The following is a 24,021-nucleotide window of genomic DNA, read 5'->3' as shown; positions in this document are numbered from 1 at the left end:
CTGTCATGGGCCACAGGCTAGATGCCCCTGACCTAAACTTCTCCATCCTTGGACTTAGAATTGTGTGTAGAGTGTGGCACTTATGCTCCATTGTGAATTTATTGTCTCCAGTAGGAAACAGAGGCATGTTTCACTATCAATATTGGTAAATGACAGATGCAGACAAAACCCCTTGCATTATAATATATTTTCCCCTGATAGTTAAAACTAACATTGTATACAGGGGCGGACTGACAACTCATGGGGCCCCCGGGCAATAGGGGATCATGGGGCCCCTGTGTCCTTGCCCAAACTCAAAAAAGCCTATGAAAAAGGTACCAAGGGCATCTCATGGGGCCCCCTACTGACCCTGGGCCCTCGGGCAGTGCCCGAGTTTCCAAATGGTCAGTCCGCCCCTGATTGTATATAAATGGACTGCATATAAGAACAAATCACGCTTGTGTTTAATTGCTGTTATTCACTCTTTTCCAGATGGTGTCAGCTAATATGGATATATCCAAAACTGGGTACAAGCAGTATTTGGTGAAAAGGGCGGTCTATACTGAGAAGAACTTTCAGGAGGAACATGAAAAGAAAGAAATTATCCAGAAAACATATCGTGAAAGACTGAAAAACAGCTGCAGGTATGCTTTTCTTTCTATGATTTAGTATGTAGATTAAACAGTAAGTGCGCTTAAAACTGAAATTTTTTTGAAAGCTGGAGAGCAAAAAAGGAGTTTCCAGTCCAAGCTCTAGCTCCACCACCGCCATCACCCTTTCCATGAAGCCTTTTTTTCTTTATCTAAACCTGATACATAATTGTTTTCTTTTTTTATACTTTAACCCCCCAACAGTCTCTTCTGTCTCTCAAGTACTCTATTGGTTAGATATCTACATTGAGTTCTTTGGCTATGTATACTATCTTTCCTATAAATTATAAGGGCTCCTGCCATTTTTGTTGGATATTTTATTTATTTTGTATTGTGGAGAATGTAAAAGGAGGCACTAGCATACAGAAAGGTAGGTGGCAGGGGCGGACTGACCATTTGGAAACGGGTCAGTAGGGGGCCCCATGAGATGCCCCTGGTACCTTTTTTATAGGCTTTTTTGTGTTTGGGCAAGGACACAGGGGCCCCATGATCCCCTATTGCCCGGGGGCCCCATGAGTTGTCAGTCCACCCCTGGTAGGTGGGAACATTCAAAACTACCATGAGAGAACATGAACACAGGGCCATGGATAAGGGGGCACCACCAGTCCTCCTGTGTGGGGCCCAGGCACCTGGGTGAATTGGATGTGGGCAGGGAGGGTGATTAGCAAAGTTGGGGGGAAATTACTGGATTCAATTCCCTGTATGGCTCTCTGAAAGCTGGCTTCTTCTCTTCTCCCACCCTCTGGCTTTCAGCTGCTGTAGAGAAAGTAGAGAAAGCCACACAGAGGATCGGTTCCAGTAATTTCCCCCCCCACCACACCAGGGTTGGACTGACCATTTGGGAACTCGGGCACTGCCCGAGGGCCCGGGGTCAGTAGGGGGCCCCATGAGATGCCCCTGGTACCTTTTCATAGGCTTTTTTGAGTTTGGGCAAGGACACAGGGGCCCCATGATCCCTTATTGCCCGGGGGCCCCATGAGTTGTCAGTCTGCCACTGCGCAGCACCCATCACCCTCCCTGTGCACCATACGTTTCCCCCTGCTGCCCAGTCCCCCTGTGTGCCACCACCTCCCTCCAGGCCTCCCTCCTCTTTTTTCCACCAGCAGCTACAAGCACACAATAGGATCCTTCAGGATGGAGAAGGGAGAAAAGGGTCCCGTAAATATGTCCCATTTACCAGCCCCTTTCTTTCCTGAATGAACACAATCAGCTATTGGTACTGATCGCTCAATGTGTTAATTCATAACTGAATCATAGTAAACTGTGTGTTTAGTCCTGCATGAACATATTTACTAAAATAGGTTGTGTAGGCAAAAAAAGCCAAAAAAAAAAATCTCATTTGTACCTAGCTAACCTCTTGGCGCCGGCTGAACGCAAATCTGGGCCTAAACACCGTGCGGCCGCACATTTGCATTCTATTTAAAAAAAACATATGTGCTGAGAGCGTGCACCCTGTGCGCTCCCAGCACACACGTTCAGTACTCACGGAAAAGTCCCGATCTCCTTTTTTGATCGGGACCTTTCCCAATCATGTGACCGCCGTGACAGCGAATCACAGCAGTTACATGATTCTAAAACCCGCCCGCCTTCTGGAACCCTTAAAGGGCCAGGAGGCGCCGGCGCCAAGGGGTTAACCTCCCTGGTGGTATTCCTGAGTGTAGCTCGGGGTAAAGTTTCTGTACCAAAAGCAGTAACCCCAAGCTACACTACATAGGGAGTCCCTGCAGAGCTTACCTTGTCCTTCGCTCCCGCGATGTGTCCCCTGCAGCGTCCCCAGCCATCTCCTCCGGCTGATGCCGGCATCCGGCTTCTGTGTTCCGGTCCCTGTGACGTAGGGACGTACGGGCGCTGGCGGCGGCGGGAAATTTGAAAATTTTAAAAAAATGTCACTTTTTTCAAAACGAATTTTACATAGTAAAACATTGCTGTTTCAAACCATTTCACGCACATTTTGTCCCTACTGCTTTGTCCTGTCCCCTGTCTGCATTTTGACTGTTCTTTCTGCCTGGAAACTTAGAAAAGTCCATGGCGTCCAAATAGCGTCCGTTTACGTCAAAAGCGGGTTTAGACCAGCTAGAGAACAGCATTAGTAAATCAGAACCACTTGCAGAATTGAGTGATAATGATTCGTGGAGAAATTCGTCATCAGACACTGAAAACAATTTTGCGACTTTGCTCAGTGATGTGCGAATTTGGTGCTATATTTCAAATTTCAGTGTTTTTGGTTTGATTATATTATTGAATTAAATGTATTATTATTATATTATTATTTTTTATGATTATTTATTAAATTATAATTTATGATTTTGTGTTTCAAATTTTATCATACCCGGGATGTTTAATAGACTCTTGTTCGGACAGATTTCAGTGAGTTATTCCTAAAAATTACAGCCTACAATAAAAAAACTACATATTTCCATGCAAAATAATGTACCGCTTTCAGCACCAAAAATCTGAAATAATCATACCTCCAGGGAGGTTAAAGTACAGTTCTCAGGGTAACAAAAGTAAAGCAAACACTTGTGTGGACACCAAAAGGTGCATCCATGCATTATCTTACTTATTGTAGTCTATTCCTTGCTGACTCGCTCCTCCAAAACTCTAGGCACCTTCCAAATGGAAGATTTAACACATTAGTAATAATGAAAACTGTCTCTTTGTGTTCTACATCCTACTGTCCAGTGGGGCCAACCATCATAGTCCCGAGGTGGTATGGTGCCAAATGGACTCAGCGCTGCTGGGAAATGTAGAAGCTTTACAAAGAAAGTGTATTTAGGGTTCCCAAGCACACCCATAAAGAGCTAAAGGTTCTAGGTTCATGTTAGTTTTTGACAAGTGTCATTCTAGGTTTTATTATCCTGAATATGTATATTACAAAATGCAGAATATGAAAGTGAGCAAAACATATTTTCTATTTATGTCATGCCCCTATATAAATAATATATTCACCCCGGCATTTCAGAGACACTTGTGAGATGTCTGTTAAAGCTGAAAGCTGGGCGAAATGCTAAATGGACAGATAAAGTACATACAGGATACAGTATTTCAGCTGTTTAGCTGCCGAAGGATTTGTACACATTTCTGCCACATAGCCCAGCCAAGCTGATGATGCCACTGTCTTAGAGTTACAGAATGTGGAAAGAATACAGTGGTGTCATATCTCCACCCCCTGCCTGCTGACTGGACAGTGAAGGAAAAGCAGAAATCTGATTAGGTCGAGTCACTATTCACTCTGCTCTCTCTCTTCCTATCAAGTCAAAATAAAAATGAATAAATTGATATATATATATATTACACTATATTGCCAAAAGTATTGGTCGGCCGGCCTTTCCACGCACATGAACTTTAATGGCATCCCGGTCTTAGTCCGTAGGGATAAATATTGAGTTGGCCCCGCCCTTTGCAGCTATAAAGCTTCAACTCTTCTGGGAAGGCCGTCCACAAGGTTTAGGAGGGTGTCTATGGGAAGGTTGGACCATTCTTCCAGAAGCACATTTGCGAGGTCAGGTACTGATGTCGGGGGAGGAGGCCTGGCTCGCAGTCTTCTCTCTAATTCATCCCAAAGGTGTTCTATGGGGTTGAGGTCAGGAGTCTGTGCAGGACAGTCAACTTCCTCCACCCCAAACTGTCTCCTCCATGTCTTTATGTACCTTGCTTTTTGCACTGGTGCGCACTCATGCTGGAACAGGAAGGGGCCATCCCCAAACTGTTCCCCAAAGTTTGGAGCATGAAATTGTCCAAAATGTCTTGGCATGCTGACGCTTTAAGAGTTCCCTTCACTGGAACTTGGGGGCCAAGCCCAACCCCTGAAAAACAACCCCACACCATAATCCCCCCTCCACCAAATTTAACACTTGGCACAATGCAGTCAGGCAAGTACTATTCTCCTGGCAACCGCCAAACCCAGACACGTCCATCAGATTGCCAGACAGAGAAGCGTGATTGGTCACTCCAAAGAACACGTCTCCATGTTCTAGAGTCCAGTGGACTGCATTGCACTTGGTGATGTAAGGCTTGGATGCAGCTGCTCGGCAATGGAAACCCATTCCATGAAGCTCTCTACGCACTGTTGTTGGGCTCATCTGAAGGCCACACCAAGTTTGGAGGTATTTAGCTATTGACTCTGCAGACAGTTGGTGACTTCTGCGCACTGTGCGCTTCAGCATGCGCTGACCCCGCTCTGTCATGTGACGTGGCCTACCACTTGGTGGCTGCGTTGCTGTTGTTCCCAGTTGCTTCCACTTTGTTATAATCCCACTAACAGTTGAGCGTGGAATATTTAGTAGCTAGGAAATGTCCTGGATGGACTTATTGCACAGGTCGCAACCTATCATGGGACCATGCTTGGAGTCACTGAGCTCCTGAGAGCGACCCATTCTTTCACAAATGTTTGTAGAAGCAGTCTGCATGCCTAGGGGCTTGAATTTCTACACCTGTGGCCATGGAAGTGATTGAAACACTGGAATCCAATGATTTGCAGGGGTGTCATGATACTTTTGGCTTGGAAATATAGTGTGTGTATATGTATATATATGAAAAAAATAAATATATATATAAATATATATTATATATATATATTATTTATATATATATATATATATACTGTATATATACACCATTGTGCAACAGTTACAGGCAGTTGTGAAAAAATGCTTTAAATTAAGAATGCTTTCAGAAATAGAAGTATTAATAGTTTATTTTTAAAAATGAACAAAATGGAAAGTGAAATGAACAAAAGTGAAATCCAAATCAAATCAGCATTTGGTGTGACTAGCCTTCAAACCAGCATCAATTCCTGTAGGTACACACAATGCCTGTAAACACAGTTTTTGAAGTAACTCAGCAGGTAGGCTATTCCAAATCCTACAATATAATACCCAATTTTTTGTAAAATATAAAAGATGATGTTACACCTGAGTAAACAGCTACCAAACATGTCACGCTTTAAATTGCGCATGCTTGTGGAATGGCGCCAAACTACAGTATTTAAAATTCTCCATAGGTGCCGATTTAGAAATCTTTGCAGCTTACCAATTTAGAGATAGAGAGGAGATCGGGTGCTAGAATTATTGCTCTCACTCCGACGCTCATGGCAATACCTCACATGTGTCGTGCGATAGCCGTTTACATATGCGCACGAGACCAACGAGAGTTCGCCTTTGCACGTGAGCACGGAGGGATGGGAGAACTTTTTCTTCTAATTTTATTATTTTTATTTATTAATTTTTTCTTTCTTTCTTTCTTTCTTTCTTTCTTTCTTTCTTTCTTTCTTTCTTTCTTTCTTTCTCTTTCTCTCTTTTTTTTCTTTCTTTCTTTCTTTCTTCCTTTCTTCATTTCTTCCTTTCTTTCTTTCTTTCTCTTTCTTTCTTTCTTTCTTTCTTCCTTTCTTTCTTCTTTTATTGCTGTCACAAGGAATATAAACATTTATTATTATTTTTTTTTTCTTTCTTTCTTTCTTTCTTTCTTTCTTTCTTTCTTTCTTTCTTTCTTTCTTTCTTTCTTTCTTTCTTTCCTTCTTTCTTTCTCTGGGGTCTATTAGACCTTAGACCTTTCCTCTGCCCTAAAAGCAGGTGACCATACCAAGACAGTTGTGGTCAGACACATTTTACAAATGGCCTTGTTAACATTTGAGAAACCGAAAGTGACAATAGTCAGATAAAATATTTGTGCAGCGCTAAAATATAGTCCTGATGCGTATAAATCATATATCTCATAAATATAATTCCAGTCCGTAATCAATGTATAAATGAATATAAAAGCTCAAAGTGACTCCAATATTCCCAGTTGCATAAATCGACAAAATTCGGTGAGAGGCAGGAAACAGATAAAATGCGCACTCACCTGATGCGCAAATGTATTGCGCAGTGTATAAATAAATGGAGGTCTGCCGGGAATCCCTCTTAGGATGGTATTAGAAGCAGCCCAGGATAGATGGATATCATCAGGGTTTGTAGGGTAGTAATTCAACTGGAGGTCCACTTTAAGGGCACGGGTGCAGCCTCTTCAGTGTACTGGGAAGGTCACCAGGGGGAGCTCAGCTGGTGTCTAGTAATGGCCGCCGGACCTCCTTGATCCGGCAGCGTGACGTCATGGGTTGCAGGCTCCTCCAATAAGTGGCAATAGTACTCACCTTTTCCTGAGTCATAGAGGTCATCGGAGACCTTTCCGGTTCTCAGATGGCCCTATGTTAAGCCGGCGAAAGTGACAGCTTCAGCAACAGGCTCTCCATTGGGACGGAGATCCTGGAGAGGCACCAGCAGGCATCTGTAAAAGACATCCAGCAGCTAATCAGCCGCTCAGATGGCTTTTTAAAAGTTGCAGGCATCATCCCGCTACAACCACTTGAAGCCCGTAACATATATATATATATATACAATACGTTAGCAGGTCTTCTAGTGGCTGTTTAGTATATCTAAGTATAGATCAATGTTTGTCCCAATCATGTATAAATTCCCATAGGGCACATTTATGCTTACACTGGTATCTCCATCTAAAGAGCGATTTGTGGTGGACCACTTTACAGAGGGCATTTTACAGGCGATGAGGAAGCTGTATGTTGCTTCCTTAAAAGGCTGAAATACTGCAAACACATACATTTCAGCTGACTGGTTCACTATTGGTAGGCGGTACTGCCCTAAAAGTGCGATGGGGGGATAATTTATGCAATGCATTGCAGTCATGTGTACACCTCTGTCTACTGCCTTTGCTGTCTAATGGGGATTGGTTTGGGCTCAACCATGTGTTTTTACTGCCCCCAACCTCTATTATAAATGAGCTTAGGCTTCACGTATACCGGGAGTTTAGCACCATTGCATGAGATCCTGGTGTTCTGGTGCAAGTCATTAGTCTATAAAACTCAATGAGAGACTGAAAGCTGATACAGTTGAACAGGGTGGTACTAATGTTTAGAACAGTATGCGCCCACAGACAAATGCACAGTTGACCCTAAGAGTTGACCCTTAGCAGTTGACCCCCAGAGGCCCTTTGTCTACGGAGCCATTGTGCGGCAGTGTATCCCTCCTGCTGTTTTAAACCTGTACTTCTGGACTGATGTCCCAGTTCCTCTCAGTACAGCGTTCAGCCCCTTCCAGCTACAAAAGAACACATGGAGGGTGCAAACACCTAGCACATTACCCAAGATTTATTGAGAAAAATATATCAAAAGCCAATTTCCTAGTCAAAAATGGTAGAAATGATAGTGCATGTATAAAAACAACCAATGGTCAACCAACGTGGGGGCAGTTCCCCAACTTTTGGTTGGTTTTGGTTTATTGTATTTTCTTTGAATTTGAGGGTATTACATCTGCTGTAGCATCTTTTTCACTGTAAGGGGCTTGTCATCATTTTACCTCTCTTCCTTTTTGTAATTTTTTTTTTGCTTATGTTTTATTGACTTCTGAGTGGGGGGAGGAGTCATGTGGTACCCACTACACACATATATTAGGACATGAGTGTTTGTTGGCTTCAGCTCTGAGGAAACGCGCCAGAATGCCGACATCACCAAAAGTTGGGGACCTGCCACCATGCTGGTTGTCCATTGGTTGTTTTCATTCATGCACAATAATTTCTTCCGTTTGTGAGTATGAAATTGGCTTTTGATATATTTTTCTAGATAAATCTTGGGTAATGCACTAGGTGTGTGCGCCCCCCTGTGTGTTCTTTTTCAGTCTATGGTTGGATTTCCCTGTCTGAGGAGGGTTGCACCGCCAAGAGGTACATTCATCTTACAACACACTTCCAGTTATTGACCATTCCACTTGAGCCCTAGAGAGGTGGCGTCTTTACTTCCTCTCCAGCCGCAGCCTGCCTTAGGCCTTGACAGGCTGCCAGCAGCAAGGCTGGACACTGCACCTGTGTCATCCGTTCCGTCCTGAAAAAACTGCTAAATATCAATTTAGGTTACATCACTTTACATTAGGTCAGTTAAGTTCAGTTTACATCAATTTGCAGACAGTTTGCAGAAGTTTCCAGACATCCTAAAGGTTATTTGGAGTCAGCAGTAGGTGTTATGCCAATGTTTCTATTGAAAAAGACAAGTATAGGAAGAATAATGATGGAAAATGTCTGTTTCTCGAATTAGGCGGTTTACATGCATTTGCTTGTTTTTTTACAATAAAGATGATATAGCAAACTCATTGAAGAGAAGAATGTTGGAAAGAAAGGAGAATATACAATAATCAGGTTAATGGATAACTGAAGTACTTATAACACTCTTTATTGGTGATCATATACCCATTGAAGAGTAACAAACAAGTATGGAAAATTATAGTTTGTTTTAAACCACCTGACCACATACCTATCTATGCATAGGGGTTAGATCATCACATAAAAAGACACTAAAGTTATTTATGACATAGAAACTTAGAATAACACCAGGGCCAGATTTTCTGGGCAATGTCTATAGACTAGACCAAACATTTTGGATTATTCCTTGTAACTCTAGGGTTCCTTCAGTGGTTGCTAGGGGTTCCTTGAGCAGTGGCTGGTTGACCTTACATTTGATGGTGCTTGCATAATCCGAAGACCAACAACACTTGTAAAAGCTGCAGAATGATACCAAATATCTTTTTTAGCTGTCTGTAAGGGTTTCACTATTCTTACTGACCATCAATGTAAGAGGTCACTGACTTCTGATTAATCGGTCTTAGTAAGGGTTTCTTCCAGACCTGAACATTGATTTAGGGGTTCCTCTGGGCTGAAAAGGTTGAGACTATTAGGGCCTGGCCCAGCAATTTTCAAAGCCATGACACTTTTTGGTGTAATTTAGTGCACTTTAGCCTACTTTGATCATTTGGGCCTCCAGGGATCCCAGATTCATACATGGGAGCTACCTTTATACATTATTGTCGTTTACTTTTGCAGCATGTTGTTGCGGTATGCTGCCCATGTATGAATCTAGATGGGTCTGGGCGTGGTCATTTTAGTCTGTTTGTCTGCCTAGTCTGTTTGATCTATTCATGTCTTTCATGTGTTGAACTTACAATGTAAACTGTTTGAACCCACGCTGGATTTTCCCTCAAAATTGAGTAATAAAAATTTGTGTTTTATGATACCTGTTATTTAGGTATATTTCTCATTGAGTCCAGCTTAGAAAATATCTGTCACCAATAGCTGGTTGGGTTGGTGGCTGCCTTCAGGCCTTCTGATGGGCTGGCTCCTTCTCTGGCTCCACAGGTGGTCCTCCCGCTGAGGACTGATAAGGCTGAGTGATCCTTCTTTCCAAGTCCTGGCCTGTATGTAGGCCCCTTCCCACTGTGCCCCCCCTCCCTGGCTCCTGCATCTCAGCCTCCCTCATGTCTTCCACCCAAACTCTCCTGCTGCTGAGCATGCTGAATCATACTTAAGGGCTGTCCTGACCCCATGCCATGTCTCTTTCCCAAGAATTGGTCAGAATCCCTTAAGTATGCAGATCAGCCCCTCCTCACCCCCACCCACTGCTTCTAGAATCTTCTCCAAGTTTCTAGAGCAGGGGGAGGTATCAAAGGAACTGATCTACAGAGCCTCTCAGCACTAACCTGAAATTGACCCGCTGACTCAGGCTGCTACTCAGCCTTTCTAGCTAAAACAAATGTAACTAGCTCCCCCAAGTTATCTAGAGGGGTGCTACATAGCAAACAGATGTGAACCTCAAAAGCAAGAATAGGGTAGAATGGTGGGGATGGGTCAGATAAGGTAGGGGTGGCAAAAGCTGGCAAACAGTGGAGATGGGGTAGAGAGTAGGCACAGAGGTGAAGAGGGGGGATCATGTGGTTAGAGAGGGGGCATAGCAGAGAAAAGGGTGTGTGAAAGGGGCAAAAACTTGGCACATCATTGAAGAGGAAACAGAGATATAGAGAGAGGGCACACTAATGGAGAGCGAACAAACGAAGAGAAGACACAGCAGTGTGGTTGGGATAGAAGAAGACAGTGGGCACAGCAGTGGAATAGGGACACAGAGATATAGAGAAGGTACAGCAGTGCAAAAGGGACAGTAAGGTATAAAGTGGGCAAGGGATTAAAGATGGGACAGAGTAGAGCATACAAGAGGGGACAGAGAGGTAGAGAGTGGTAGAGCAGTGGAGAGAAGAAAAAGAGGTAGAGGCATGGCACATCAGTAAAGATGGCATGAAAGGTAGAGAAGGGTCACGAATGGGGAGAGGGGGGTTCTGTCTGATGCATGGGGTAAATTTGCTATCTACAGACTTAACCTAATATACTGGTCCTGTCTGGTAATTAGGGAGGTTTGGGCTGAATTTGCTATATTCTGGTTCCAGAGTGGAGGAAGCTGTAGTTTGGCAGATATACCCAGTTGGGGTGGGTGGGGGTTGGGGGGTGGGGTTGGGGGGGTTTGGCTTTCCGTCACAATGCACTACATATGAAATGGAAACATATAGCAATTAATAAAGTAAGGTATAGAAGTGAAATATAAGATGATGTTTCCTATTTCCTAATTATTGTGTTTCGGTTGAATAGAGCTGGATCCATCAGAATATCTAAACCATAACATAACAAATAAATCCAAAATTTATTTTCTTTCATTCTTTCTCTCCGATATCGTCCAATTAGCTCATTCCATTTCTCTTTGTAATGAATGAACATACCAAACGAATCCAAAAATAATTTTGTTCCATTCGTTTTTGGATATTTTCCAATCATCTCATTCCATTTCTCTTTGTGGGTTGGACTAGCGAATCTGAATATAACAAACTAATCTGAATATATGAAACAACTATGATCTTTTAAACTGCAAGATGTTTTTTTCATGACTAAAGTACAAATGATTTTACGAATATGTGTTTGAAATTTCTGTGCCTCTAAAGTCCATTTGCAAGCATTCCGCCGGTTCCTTTCCTCCAATTTTTGACTATTAAAATTAGGACGTGGCACTAAAATACTATCATTTTTTTTGGAAGTGATCTGACACCCGGATACTCTCCATAATTCTTCTCTTCTGAATATATTAAACTAATTCCAAATATACAAAACAAACTCCGAAAAATAAGAAAAATCCAAAAATGAATCATTATATCAGAACGAATATGACGAAACAAAATTATTAACTTAAACAATCCAAAACTGAACTAATTTTTTCATTGTGCACATGTCTACCATTCTCTGTTGTATATTGTACTGTATTATATGCATATTTTTTCGCTACTCTGGCCCTGTTGACATTGTTAGTTTCTACGTTGCATCTATGCAGCAAACCTCAAGTTTAGGCCACCCCTGTGTCTGATCATTTGGCAGATCAGGAATTCTGCTACATTGAATTACCACCCACCACACCGCCATTGGTGCATTTAGGTTTTGTGGTGCCCTAGGCAACACAAAAATTGCACGTTCCCCCCCACCCCCAAGGAGAGAGCCTGACATTGACCAACAAGACCTCTGCCCACTTCCCACCTGAGAGAGCCTTCTCCCCCGGATCACCTTCACAACTCCAAACATCCCTTGGAACAAGACTTGGGCTCTCCATACATCATCAAGCAGCCCACAACCTCTCTCAGATCCCACCTGGTCCCAATGCCGCATGTGTCCCTTCCTCCGTCCCTTTTTCCGGGGGTGGTGCTACCCCCCTGAAAAATGCCGCCCTAGGCAATTGCCTTGTTTGCCTTGTGGTAAATAAGCCCCGCACACCGCTATGTTCCCTGCAATTAGGGCTCAACTTCTCCATAGGTTAAAATACCTTCATCTCTGATGCCAAAAAAGACATTTTTGCCAAAAAGGACACAAGCTTGGTCAGATGCAATGTTAGTGGATACTATCTAAGTTTGCAAGTGCTAATACGACTACTGTCCTTCAATAATAAATACATAATTAATAATGATTGTGATGGGGGATCAGTTGGTTCTTTTTTTGTTTTTCTTAAAGCCTAAGTGCACCAAAATCAGCACAATGGACATCATTTACAGTCAGTAGAATTTTTCCCCTGTGCTGATTCCTCTTCTGTTAGTGAAAATGTTCCTCTGTCATCAAGAAAGCCTGACTATGCCCTTAGAGGGCTTTAATAAAGAGGGTGCCCTCCATAAAGCTCTGTGTCAAATGGTGGGACCATTTCATATACACTCACCAGCCACTTTATTAGGTACATCTTGTTAGTACCGGGTTGGACCCCTTCTGCCTTCAGTACTGCCTTAATTCTTCGTGGCATAGATGCAAAAAGGTGTTGGAAACATTCCTCAGAATTTTTGGTCCATATTGTCATGCGTTCTTGTTGTCTTTTAATCATCTTGAACCAATCTGTCAATTCTCCTCTGACTTCTGACATCAACAAGGCATTTTCGTCCCCACAACTGCCACTCACTGAATATTTTCTTATTTTCGGACCATTCTCTGTAAACCCTAGAGATAGTTGTGTGTGAAAATCCCAGTAGATCAGCAGTTTGTGAAACACTCAGACCAGCCCGTCTGCCACCAACAACCATGCCACTTTTAAAGTCACTTAAATCCCCTTTCTTCCCCATTCTGATGCTCGGTTTGAACTTTAGCAAGTCATCTTCACCACGTCTAGATGCCTAAATGCTTTGAGTTTCTGCCATGTGATTGGCTGATTAGCAATTTGTGTTACCAAGCAATTGAACAGGTGTACCTAATAAAGTGCCTGATGAGTGTGTATAATAAATGTAACTGTAACTGTAGATATTTTCTCACTATTCTAAATTAAATGACTACTTTGTTCATATGTGTCTCTGGCAGCTGTTCAGCTAGAAGAGTGTTCCTGATCATCAAATCCATTTTCCCAATTCTGGATTGGCTGCCCAAATACCGATGGAAGGAATGGATCATTAATGACATCATCTCCGGGGTCAGCACAGGACTGGTGTCCACCTTGCAAGGTGAGTTATACTGCAACTGTTGACCCCAAAAGACTGACTCCACTCAGAATTGAACCTGAATCTTTATTAACTTTGTTAAAGTCCTGTACTGAGATAACCTTTGCTCAGCCATAGGCAGGCTTAAAGGCTATTCAGAGACAAAGTGAACACATTTATGGAGGAGAATATAGAACAAGTGGTGGCTGTTTAGTGAAAGTCACGACGTATTTCTTTTGATCAGAGGATATGTATTAGAGGTCTGAATTTAAGAAAGGGCAGGGACACTCCAAAGCCATTGTGCATTATATACTCATATGTAAAAAAAATATATTTGAAATATATTTAAAAGATATTCTTCCCAAATATATTGACATATATTTGAAATGCTACAAACACAGCTGGGACCTTGATGAACACTAGAACAGACCCCCCAGCTCTGGCTGAGCTGAGACCTAGATGAGCATTTGTGAAACTTCGGCTGTACTGCTCAAAAAGGGCACAAGCCCTTCAGGCTGGAAATTTCTCCTCCTAGACAAGAACTCTGCTGCTACAGGCCTCTGACTATTTATGCACTCCCCCAGCCATCTACTGGGCATCCTCCCCCCAGGGATTGGTCAAGACCACATATATATTCAGGCCGTGGGCCTGCCTCTTCCAGCCCACTAAATTATAGAATCCACTAGAAGGCAGGGGGAAGTAGTTGAGCCTGCAGCCAGTGAAACCTATAACAGCCCAAAGTAATCACCAACTGCTCCACTGACTGCTGAAGAGCCAAAAAACCTAACATTACTTGACCTTTCTAGCAACCTATCTAGGAGGGTGCTAAAACAAAATTCTGTGGACAGTTGAAGCTTCATAGGGGCAAATTTGTTATAAGTCCAAGAGAGACAAGCCTTTACCACTTCCCTTCTGGCCCATGTATATAAAATGGCCAGACGGGAGCAGTGTAGGAGCACACCGAAGGACACAGTGGAACATGGATCGCTGCATGGGACCTCTGTGTGAGGTCCTGATCATGTGATCACTGATTGGCCAATCAGTGTTCACATGAATAGTAGTAAGCAAGATGTCACTTCTGACATCATTGCTTACTATGTGTGAAATCTGTGAATGTTCACAGAGATCACATGGTACAGGGGCAATCACAACAGCCTTGTACCATGTGACAAGCTGTGACCAATCACAGCTCTCACAATATTTCTCAATGGCTGCAAAAATTCAGCCAGAGAGAAGGAGAAATTATTGCTTTTACAGCCTTTATGGGTGTAAAAGCAATCAGTGTAAGAAAAAAAAAAATTTCATCACTCCCCACAAGTAGTACAGCATCACTATGGTGACACTGTACTGCTACTAGGGAGACGGTATGTAAATCCCCCCCCCCAAAAAAAAAAATAATAATATAAAAAAATAAAATAAAAATGTAAACATTTTTTGAAAAACTATAATTTTTGGTGTCAAACTAATTTGGGTTATTATTTTTTTACTAAAAAGATAGATGAATACATTTTGGCCAAGATTTATGAAGAAAGATTATTTATTTGCAAAATTTGATAAGAAAAACACTTTTTTTCAAAATGTTTGGACTTTTTTATTTATATAGAAAAAAAATAAAAATCCCAGTGGTAAATAAATACCACCAAAATAAAGTTTTATCTGTCTCAAAAAAATGCTAAAAAATTCATATAGATACAGTTTTGCGTGACCGCGCAATTGTCATTCAAAGTGTGATAGCGCTGAAAGCTGAAATTTGGCCTGGACAGGACAGGGGTGAAAGTGTCCAGACTTGAAGTGGTTAAAGTGTGTGATGAAGTAGGTTGTACATTTTAGGGATAAAATACATTACATCCCAGCAATGTTGGCAAGTAAGCTATCTAATATTCAAGAGCGTTGTTTGGTTCTTCAGACAGAGAGATGCTATTGCTGCTAAATTCACAATTTATTCCCAGCCCATTTGAAACTTTCTTTTTACTAATGTAATACAGTCCAGGAGCATAAAAGATATATGAGTTTTTATATACTATTTTGCTGCAGTTTGGGTTAAAATGTCCTGTGCTGGGGGCATACTGGAGATCTGAATGGCCGGTGATCCATGCTTCCTCAGCTTTGTTGACTAGAGCACTGTTCAGGGTGATTGTTGGGCATCTGGAGATCTGGATGGCCGGTGATCCATGCTTCCTCAGCTTTGTTGACTAGAGCACTGATCAGGGTGATTGTTGGGCATCTGGAGATCTGGATGGCCGGTGATCCATGCTTCCTCAGCTTTGTTGACTAGAGCACTGTTCAGGGTGATTGTTGGGCATGTGGAGATCTGGATGGCCGGTGATCCATGCTTCCTCAGCTTTGTTGACTAGAGCACTGTTCAGGGTGATTGTTGGGCATCTGGAGATCTGGATGGCCGGTGATCCATGCTTCCTCAGCTTTGTTGACTAGAGCACTGATCAGGGTGATTGTTGGGCATCTGGAGATCTGGATGGCCGGTGATCCATGCTTCCTCAGCTTTGTTGACTAGAGCACTGTTCAGGGTGATTGTTGGGCATCTGGAGATCTGGACAACTGCATTTTGTAATAATTCAGCCAAGTCATAAATGACATTTGGTTACATTGACTTGGCAATGTTCTTGTTGAAGGCCAGGCACTTGGCGGCCAGCAATATCCTGAAAGAACTAGTTTCAACACCTTATACCAGCGTCAAATGTTTTGATAAGCCAATAAACAGACAACACAACCAGCTCAATCCAAGCTTGCAGGAGGTCACAATAATTTTATATCTTATAATTTGTACTATCCTATTAAAATATCTTACATTTTTGTCTTATCTTATGTTATCTTGATTGTACGGCCCATCTAAGCCAACAAGTGTCCCAGCATGTGAGTTTAAGCTTTCCATCCTAATGTTATAGGTGAAAAGTTCCTTGTCTGGATGTGTACACGTTCGATAGTTGTAGAACAGTGATTTTCCAGAGCTCAGCAGAACCTTCCAGTGATAGAGTAAGATATTCTAGTTTGGGGATTGAGTTGGCACAGGTTATATTACCCCCCTTCATGCTATTACTGTCTGTGTCCTTCTTGTGGAGATCTAACCTTAGGCAGGCCATACATGGGTCGAATTCTGAATGAAAATTGCTGTAGAAAATTGGAAATTTTGTGCATTTTGTAATCCAATGATGCCACCTTTGATTTAGAAATTTGACCAATTAAGCCTTCAATTTCACCTCATGTTACTACAAAAAAGAATTTTCGTGGTTGGAAATCTTTTTTTCTTTTCAGGTCACAGCTCATGCTCATTTCTTTTTTGAATATATTTCTCACACGATTCTCCTATCATTGATTAGCAATTTGTTTGTTTTTCAAAATTTCCAACACGCTTGATTACTTAGATTCGATGCCCACACGAAAATCACCAATTGTTGCGGCGCACTAATGGTGTGAAATTCGAACAAAAATTAATAATTACGATTTCGAAAGAAAATTCATTCAGAATCTGACCCATGTATGGCCTGCATTACAATCAATATATCTGTTCTGGTACCAGCCCTCATTTGGGGGATGAGGATTGGTATAGCTGGCACTCGTCTTCCCGAATAATAAACTTTATTGAGCAAGTAAAACGGCTTACGTGTTTCGGCAATAAGCCTTAGTCGTAGCCATAAAGTATGAGTCAGGACATTACGTTTATATATATACCAAATACATTTGCTCTAAGTCAGCGGTCACTAAATGGCAGACCGCGGTCTGAAAACGGCCCCAGCAGTGCTTCCGGGCACTCTGACAGGCACATTTTATGTTAAGGGGCACTCTGATGGGCACATTTTAAGTTAAGGGGCACTCTGATGGGCACATTTTATGTTAAGGGGCACTCTGATGAGCCCATTTTATGTTCCCTTTAGACGTATGCAATTTTATTAAGGGACAGGGTGTTAGAAAGGAGAGAAGCTGTTAACATTTAATGTTAAGGGGCACTCTGATGCCCCTTAACATTAAATGTGCCCATCCATCAGAGTGCCCCTTAATATAAATGTGCCCATCAGAGTGCTCCTTAATATAAATGTACCCATCAGAGTATCCTTTAGCATAACATGTGCCCATCAGAGTGCACCTTAATATAAATGTACCCATCAGAGTGGCCTTTAGCATAAAATGTGCCCATCAGAGTGCCCCTTAACATAAAATGTGCTCATCAGAGTGCCCCTTAACATTAAATGTGCCCATTAGAGTGCCCCTTAATATAAATGTGCCCATCAGAGTGCTGCTTATTTTTTGTTAAGGGGCACTCTGATGGGCACGTTATGTTAAGGGGGCACATATGGGCACATACTGTGGAAAGGGGCACTCTGATGGGGAATATGATGTAAAGGGCCACTCTGATGGGGAAATATGGTGGAAAGGGGTACTTTGAGTGTAAGGGGGAACTCTGATGTGAATACCCGATGTAAGGTGGCACTGTGATGGGGATACCTGATGTAAAGGGGCACTCTGATGGGGACAACTTATGGAAAGGGGCACTTTGATGGGGAATATGATGTAAAGGGTCACTCTGATGGGGAAATATGATGTCAAGGGGTACTTTGAGTGTAAGCGGGCACTCTGACGGCAATACCTGATGTAAAGTGGCACTGTGATGGGGTTACCTGTCATAAAGGAGCACTCTGGTGGGGACAACTGATGTAAAGGAGCACTCTGATGGGCACACCTGATGTGCTGGGAATACATGATGTAAAGTTGCACTCTGATGGTGACACCTAATACAAGGGGGCACGCTGATGGCACACCCTATTTGGACCTGGGCAAGAAGAAAATTTTAGTGACTGGACCTCTTTGAATTTGAATTCAATACCCCTGCTCTGAGTGGTTAGGATTATCCATGCGGGAGGAGGGCACAGCCATAATTCTATCTTTTAATTGGATCATTTCCTTCTCTATCACACTTTGAAATGCCTCCAATGCACTACTTCTTGACTGCACCGGGTAAAAGTACTTCTCCCCTGTATGTGTTCTATCCCAGCTATTTCAATCCTCATCATTCAGTTGTATCTGTGTTGGGAAGACACACAGAGCCAGAGCACTGACATTCCACCTTTGTGGGGATTATCTCTGGGCATAGCACCTGCTTCTTCATGTCTCATTTGGGGGAGTTTGTAATGTCCTATTGTGTCCTGGTGTGCATGAAGTGCATGAAAATTCCTGTGATGTGGATACAAACAGAAATTAGATCCCCAAAGAGGTTATACCCTACTGTATCCACAACTAAAAATTCCTACTGAGAGTAAGAAGTGATTTACCAGTCTAGAAGACATAGATACGTGTATGTAGAAGGTATTTTAGGAAATCTTTAAGGGTAACTGACATTAGGAGCTAAAAACGCCCATGTCTGAGGACAGTTGACCATCACGCCCATACAAGCTTGTTAGATGTCTGCTTCCAAAACCTATGATTTGGACCATCTTTCCATTTGAGTCTACAACAGCCTCTACATTTCACAAAAATGTGCAACGTGTTTGTAAGAATTTTTGCTCAGGTCCTGATGTTGGATGAGAAGGCCTTGCTCGCAATCAGCATTCCAATTCATCCATAAGGTGTTCAGTAGGGTTGCTTCATACCAAACTAATCAAACCATGTCTTTATGGAGCTGGCTTTGTGAACAGGGGCACAGTCACACTGGAACAGAAAAGGGTCTTCCTCAAACAGTTGGGACAAACTTGATAACCTACACAATTGTCTAAAATGTATTTTCATGTTGTACCATTAACAGAATCCTTTACCAGAAACACCCAAAAAAAAAGAGAGGAAGGCGCCTCTAAGTGCAGTATTGACAATTTATTTAGCAAACAAAGGATAAATTGCACTTACAAGATAAATGGTTAAAAAGACTCATCGTGTGGTATTTAGATCCAAGTGGGACATCCAGCCGTCCAGCAGAAAACTCTGTCTATAGGATCAGGAAGTAGAGTCCAGGATGTGCCTGTGCATCAAAATGAAGCTAGGAGAGCAGAGTCGGTCTGAAGAAGGTCTGAAGAAGAAGCCTATTGAGCATGCTCCGAAATGCATTACCGCCCCCTTCACCTCCTACATCCGACTCTGCTGTCCTTTTTTTTATAATTTAAAACAGAGTTCCACCCAAAAGGGGAAGTTCCGCTTTAAAGACTGGTACCCTGCTCCCCTGTAAGGATTGGCACCTTTGGGGAGTGGGGAGGGAGTGGGTACCCAAATCTGCCTAGGCGATCGGAAGAGGAAGTTGTCCCCCTCTATGCCCAGGGGTGCCCATGCATTAAGACAGCCCTGATAGCAGTAATTAATTTGTGGAATGCCTAATTTCATGTGGCAGCAATGGCTCAAGAATTAATGGGTCATTTCCTTACAATTAAAGTGGTTGTAAACCCTCACATATCCCCAGTGAAGTGACTGGCCTCAGGTGATACACAGAGATGAAACAAATCTTCCTACCTAAGTTGTATCTGTCTATCTGCAGTCTTCTCTGCTTTACATCTGTTCAAAGTCCAGAATGTATAAAGCTTGTCTGAGAGTTCAGAAAAAAGGGAATTTACAAACTGCAGAGATCAGTAAGGAGAGCTCCGAGAGCTGATTGGAGGGAAGAGACACACCCCCTTCACACAGAAACAGAGCTGAGGCTGTCAATCTGCTGGCTCTCCCTCCCCTGTCACCATTTTTCTCTTGTTGTCAGGAAAAACTTGTCAGAAGTGAGTCATAGTGACAACAGAGGAATGAAGCTGCAGGCAGAAATGACTCAGTGCTCTGGATAGAGACAAGTGAACACTATAGTGGGATATGGTCTGTTCATATTTTGTATGAGGTTTACATCCACTTTAATGATATCCAAGGGTACAATAGTTAAAGTACAACATAGCAATAGACTGGACAACGCTTGCACGTGTGTGTGTGTGGGGAGGGGATGGGGGTGGGGTGGGGTGGTATGGGGGGTGGACATTGGAGGGGGGGTGACAAAACTTGTCAAGGTTTCTCAGGATATCTACAACAGGAGAGAGACCCAGACTGTGTGTGCTATATGTCCACATCCCAAGAAATCATGGACAACTATTGGTTTCTCAGGAGGATTTTTTTGCCTTCCTCTGGAGAAAAACGGCTGCTGAAAGCTGGGAGAGTTTTTTTCCTTGCGCAACACTAAAGAATAAATAGAAAACACACCAACACAGTGTGATATCTTCAATAAAAAGTTATTGTATAATAAAATCTTGGCAACACAGCATACTGCAGAAAATCCAGGCAGGTCGAGACCTGCTCAACCATACGGATGTGGGAAATCCTCCACTGTTGATTCCGCTAGGTAGCACATATTGGCTATCTCAAGGGTGCTTCTTGGCTCAGGTATTTCAAGGGCGGATGCTCAGTATGTACACTATATTGACATAAGTATTGGGCCCGCCCTCAAAATCATTGGATTCAGATGTTCCAATCACCTCCATGGACACAGGTGTATACAATCAAGCCCCTAGGCATGCAGACTGCTTCTACAAACATTGGTGAAAGAATGGGTCATTCTCAGGAGCTCAGTGACTCCAAGCGTGGTCCCATGATAGGTGGTCACCTGTGCAATAAGTCCATTCGTGACATTTCCTGGCTACTAAATATTCCATGCTCAACTGTTAGTAGGATTATAACAAAGTGGAAGCAACTGGGAACAACAGCAACTCAGCCACCAAGTGGTAGGACACGTCACATGACAGAGCGGGGTCAGCGCATGCTGAAGCGCACAGTGCGCAGAAGTCGCCAACTGTCTGCAGAGACAATAGCTAAAGACCTCCAAACTTGGTGTGGCCTTCAGAGGAGCATAACAACAGTGCGTAGAGAGCTTCATAGAATGGGTTTCCATGGCCGAGCAGCTGCATCCAAGCCTTACATCACCAAGTGCAATGCAAAGTGTCGGATGCCAAGGTGTAAAGCATGCCACCACTGGACTCCAGAGCAGGGGAGACGTGTTCTCTGGAGTGACCAATCACACTTCCCTGGCAATCCAATGGACGTGTCTGGGTTTGGTTTTTGCTAGAACGGTACTTGCCTGACTGCATTGTGCCAAGTGTAAAGTTTAGTGGAGGGGGGATTATGGTGTATAGAACTCAGTCTATGAAAAGCCAGGGATCACACAAGAGCCATGGTGAAACTGCGTGCGATTTTAGTATTCCTGTTCAAATCACACGCTATTCTTTGCGCCTATTGTATTGATGCAAATAACACAGCAAAGTATCAGCAAGTACCTGACCAAAAGTATCAGTACCAGGGGCGGACTGACCATTTGGAAACTCGGGCACTGCCCGAGGGCCCGGGGTCAGTAGGGAGCCCCATGAGATGCCCCTGTTACCTTTTTTATAGGCTTTTTTGAGTTTGGGCAAGGACACAGGGGCCCCATGATCCCCTATTACCCAAAGGCCCCATGAGTTGTCAGTTCTCCCCTGACCAGTACTCATATTCGCCAATAAAAAAGGGTATCTGTGCATCCCTAGGTAAAACAAATGTTAACGCCTAAGCACAATTTTGCAATTTTGACATGTGTTAGTAAAACCATACATATCATCACAGCTACTTTGTGCATCCGTAAGGATTATACTTTGGTTTTGTCAGGATTAATTTTTTTATTATCAGAGCAAAACTTGCCAAAAATAGTAAAAAAAATCTTTTTTTAAAGTTAGCTGTATAATTCCTGCTACTACCATCACCAAAGAACAACCCAAAATAAATTTTCCTGCTGCTAACGATCGCAGCGATACCAAATATTTATTTATTTATTTATTACAGGTACTTCTATAGTGCCGTCAATTTACGCAGCGCTTTTACATATATATTGTACATTCACATCAGTCCCTAACCCTCAAGGGGTGTACAATCTAAGGTCCCTAACTCACATTCATACATACACATACTAGGGCCAATTTTAGACAGGAGCCAATGAACCTACCAGCATGTCTTTGGAATGTGGAAGGAAACCGGAGTACCCGGAGGAAACCCATGCAGGCACAGGGAGAACATGCAAACTCCAGGCAAATATGTGTATGTTAGTTTGTTCTCGTACTGCAGTCCAGAAACAATACTATGCATTTTGCTTTTTTTTAATCCTACCTAAAACACACTGACACTAACTGACATCACTGACACTGATCTGATACTAATTAAAAAAAAAAAATAATATTGACCCTGGACTTGACCTAGATCAAACCTTGAACTAGGTATTTTTTTTATTTAATTGTTTTTTTATTATTATTATTATTATTTTACACACAGTTGTTTTTTTTCTCTTTGCAAGGAGAAAGAGAAATACAATGGGGTTGATTTATTAAAGGCAAATAGACTATGCACCCTGCAAGCGCAGTTGACCTTTGTAAATGAGGTAAAGCTTCACTTTGCAAAGAGTACCCAATCACGTGCAAGGAAAATAAAAAAAAATGCATTTTTGCTTGCACATGATTGGATGATAGAAGTCAACAGAGCTTCTGCTCATTTTCTAAGTTCTAGAGCCGTGGTTTCCAAACTGCGACCCGGGGGGCCAGATTGAGCCCTTTGCTTGCCTTCATCCGGCCCTTGAGGCATTATTCCTGCCACTGACACCAACAAAGGGCATAATTCCTGACACCAACAATACAGCGCTATTCCTCCCACTGACAACAACAATACGGCACTATTCCTCCCACTGACACCAACAATACGGCTCTATTCCTCCCACTGACACCAACAATACGGCACTATTCCTCCCACTGACACCAACAATACGGCTCTATTCCTCCCACTGACACCAACAATAGGGCTCTATTCCTCCCACAGACACCAACAATACGCCTCTATTCCTCCCACTGACACCAGCAATACGGCTCTATTGCTCCCACTGACACCAACAATACGGCACTAATCCTCCCACTGACACCAACAATACGGCTCTATCCCTTCCACTTGTTGGGAATACAACAGCATGTACTATATAGTATTGTGTGTTAATATCACTTGACCAGTAGATGGCACTGTACACTAAGGTTACTAGTTGTGCATATGTGTAAAACATGTTGGTTCTCTCTCTTCTTCTCTTCCTCTCTTCAAAAATCAAGGTGTCTGCTGAAATGTGCTGTATGTTTGTAACTTAAGCCACACAAGTAAAACATTGTTCTGCCTCATCACAAGCTACTAGTGTCTTCTCTAACACATAACCAACACCACTGACACCAAGGATGGGACACTAGTCCTCCCTCTAATACCAAATACGAGGCATTATTTGCTTCCACTGTGCACCGTCCGGCCCTCCTAAAGTCTGAATGACAGTAAACTGGCTCTTCGACCCCTGCTCTAGAGCAACTGCACTTTGCAAAGTGCACAGTCTATTTGCCTTTAGTAAATCAACCCCAATGTATCTCTCCCCTCCATTCAGAGAGAATAAACACAGGGGAGGGCTTCACAGTGACTGATCACTGATGATAGCTCTCGGTGATATCCCAATCTCAGTGCGCTCCCAGCACAAAGACAGATATGCAAATATGTGGCCCTATGGTAAAAAGCCCAGTTCAGTGGGGCCCCATATTTGCATACACTCATCGCCAAGGGGTTAATAAAGCGTTGGACCCTTTTATGGAGTTCCCTGATGTGCT

At 42.8% G+C, this 24,021-nt stretch overlaps 1 protein-coding gene across 1 annotated transcript in view; it reads left to right on the top strand.

Annotated features, from left to right (window-relative positions):
* Positions 1–471: 471 nt before the first annotated feature.
* The window catches only part of LOC149466123 (pendrin-like), a 93,854-nt gene continuing 70,304 nt past the window's right edge, over positions 472–24,021 (top strand). Inside the window, exons 1-2 of the mRNA XM_089672890.1 lie at positions 472–623; positions 13,305–13,444. Coding sequence (XP_089529016.1) covers positions 472–623; positions 13,305–13,444 — 292 coding nt within the window. The remainder of the gene's footprint in view (positions 624–13,304; positions 13,445–24,021) is intronic.

Source organism: Staurois parvus, unplaced genomic scaffold (assembly GCF_062004578.1).
Source record: "Staurois parvus isolate SC_StPar_1 unplaced genomic scaffold, SC_StPar_1.0 ptg000132l, whole genome shotgun sequence".
Classification (NCBI taxonomy): domain Eukaryota; kingdom Metazoa; phylum Chordata; class Amphibia; order Anura; family Ranidae; genus Staurois; species Staurois parvus.
The sequence above is the reverse complement of the archived record's forward strand: the minus strand, read 5'-3'. Positions and strand labels throughout refer to the sequence as shown.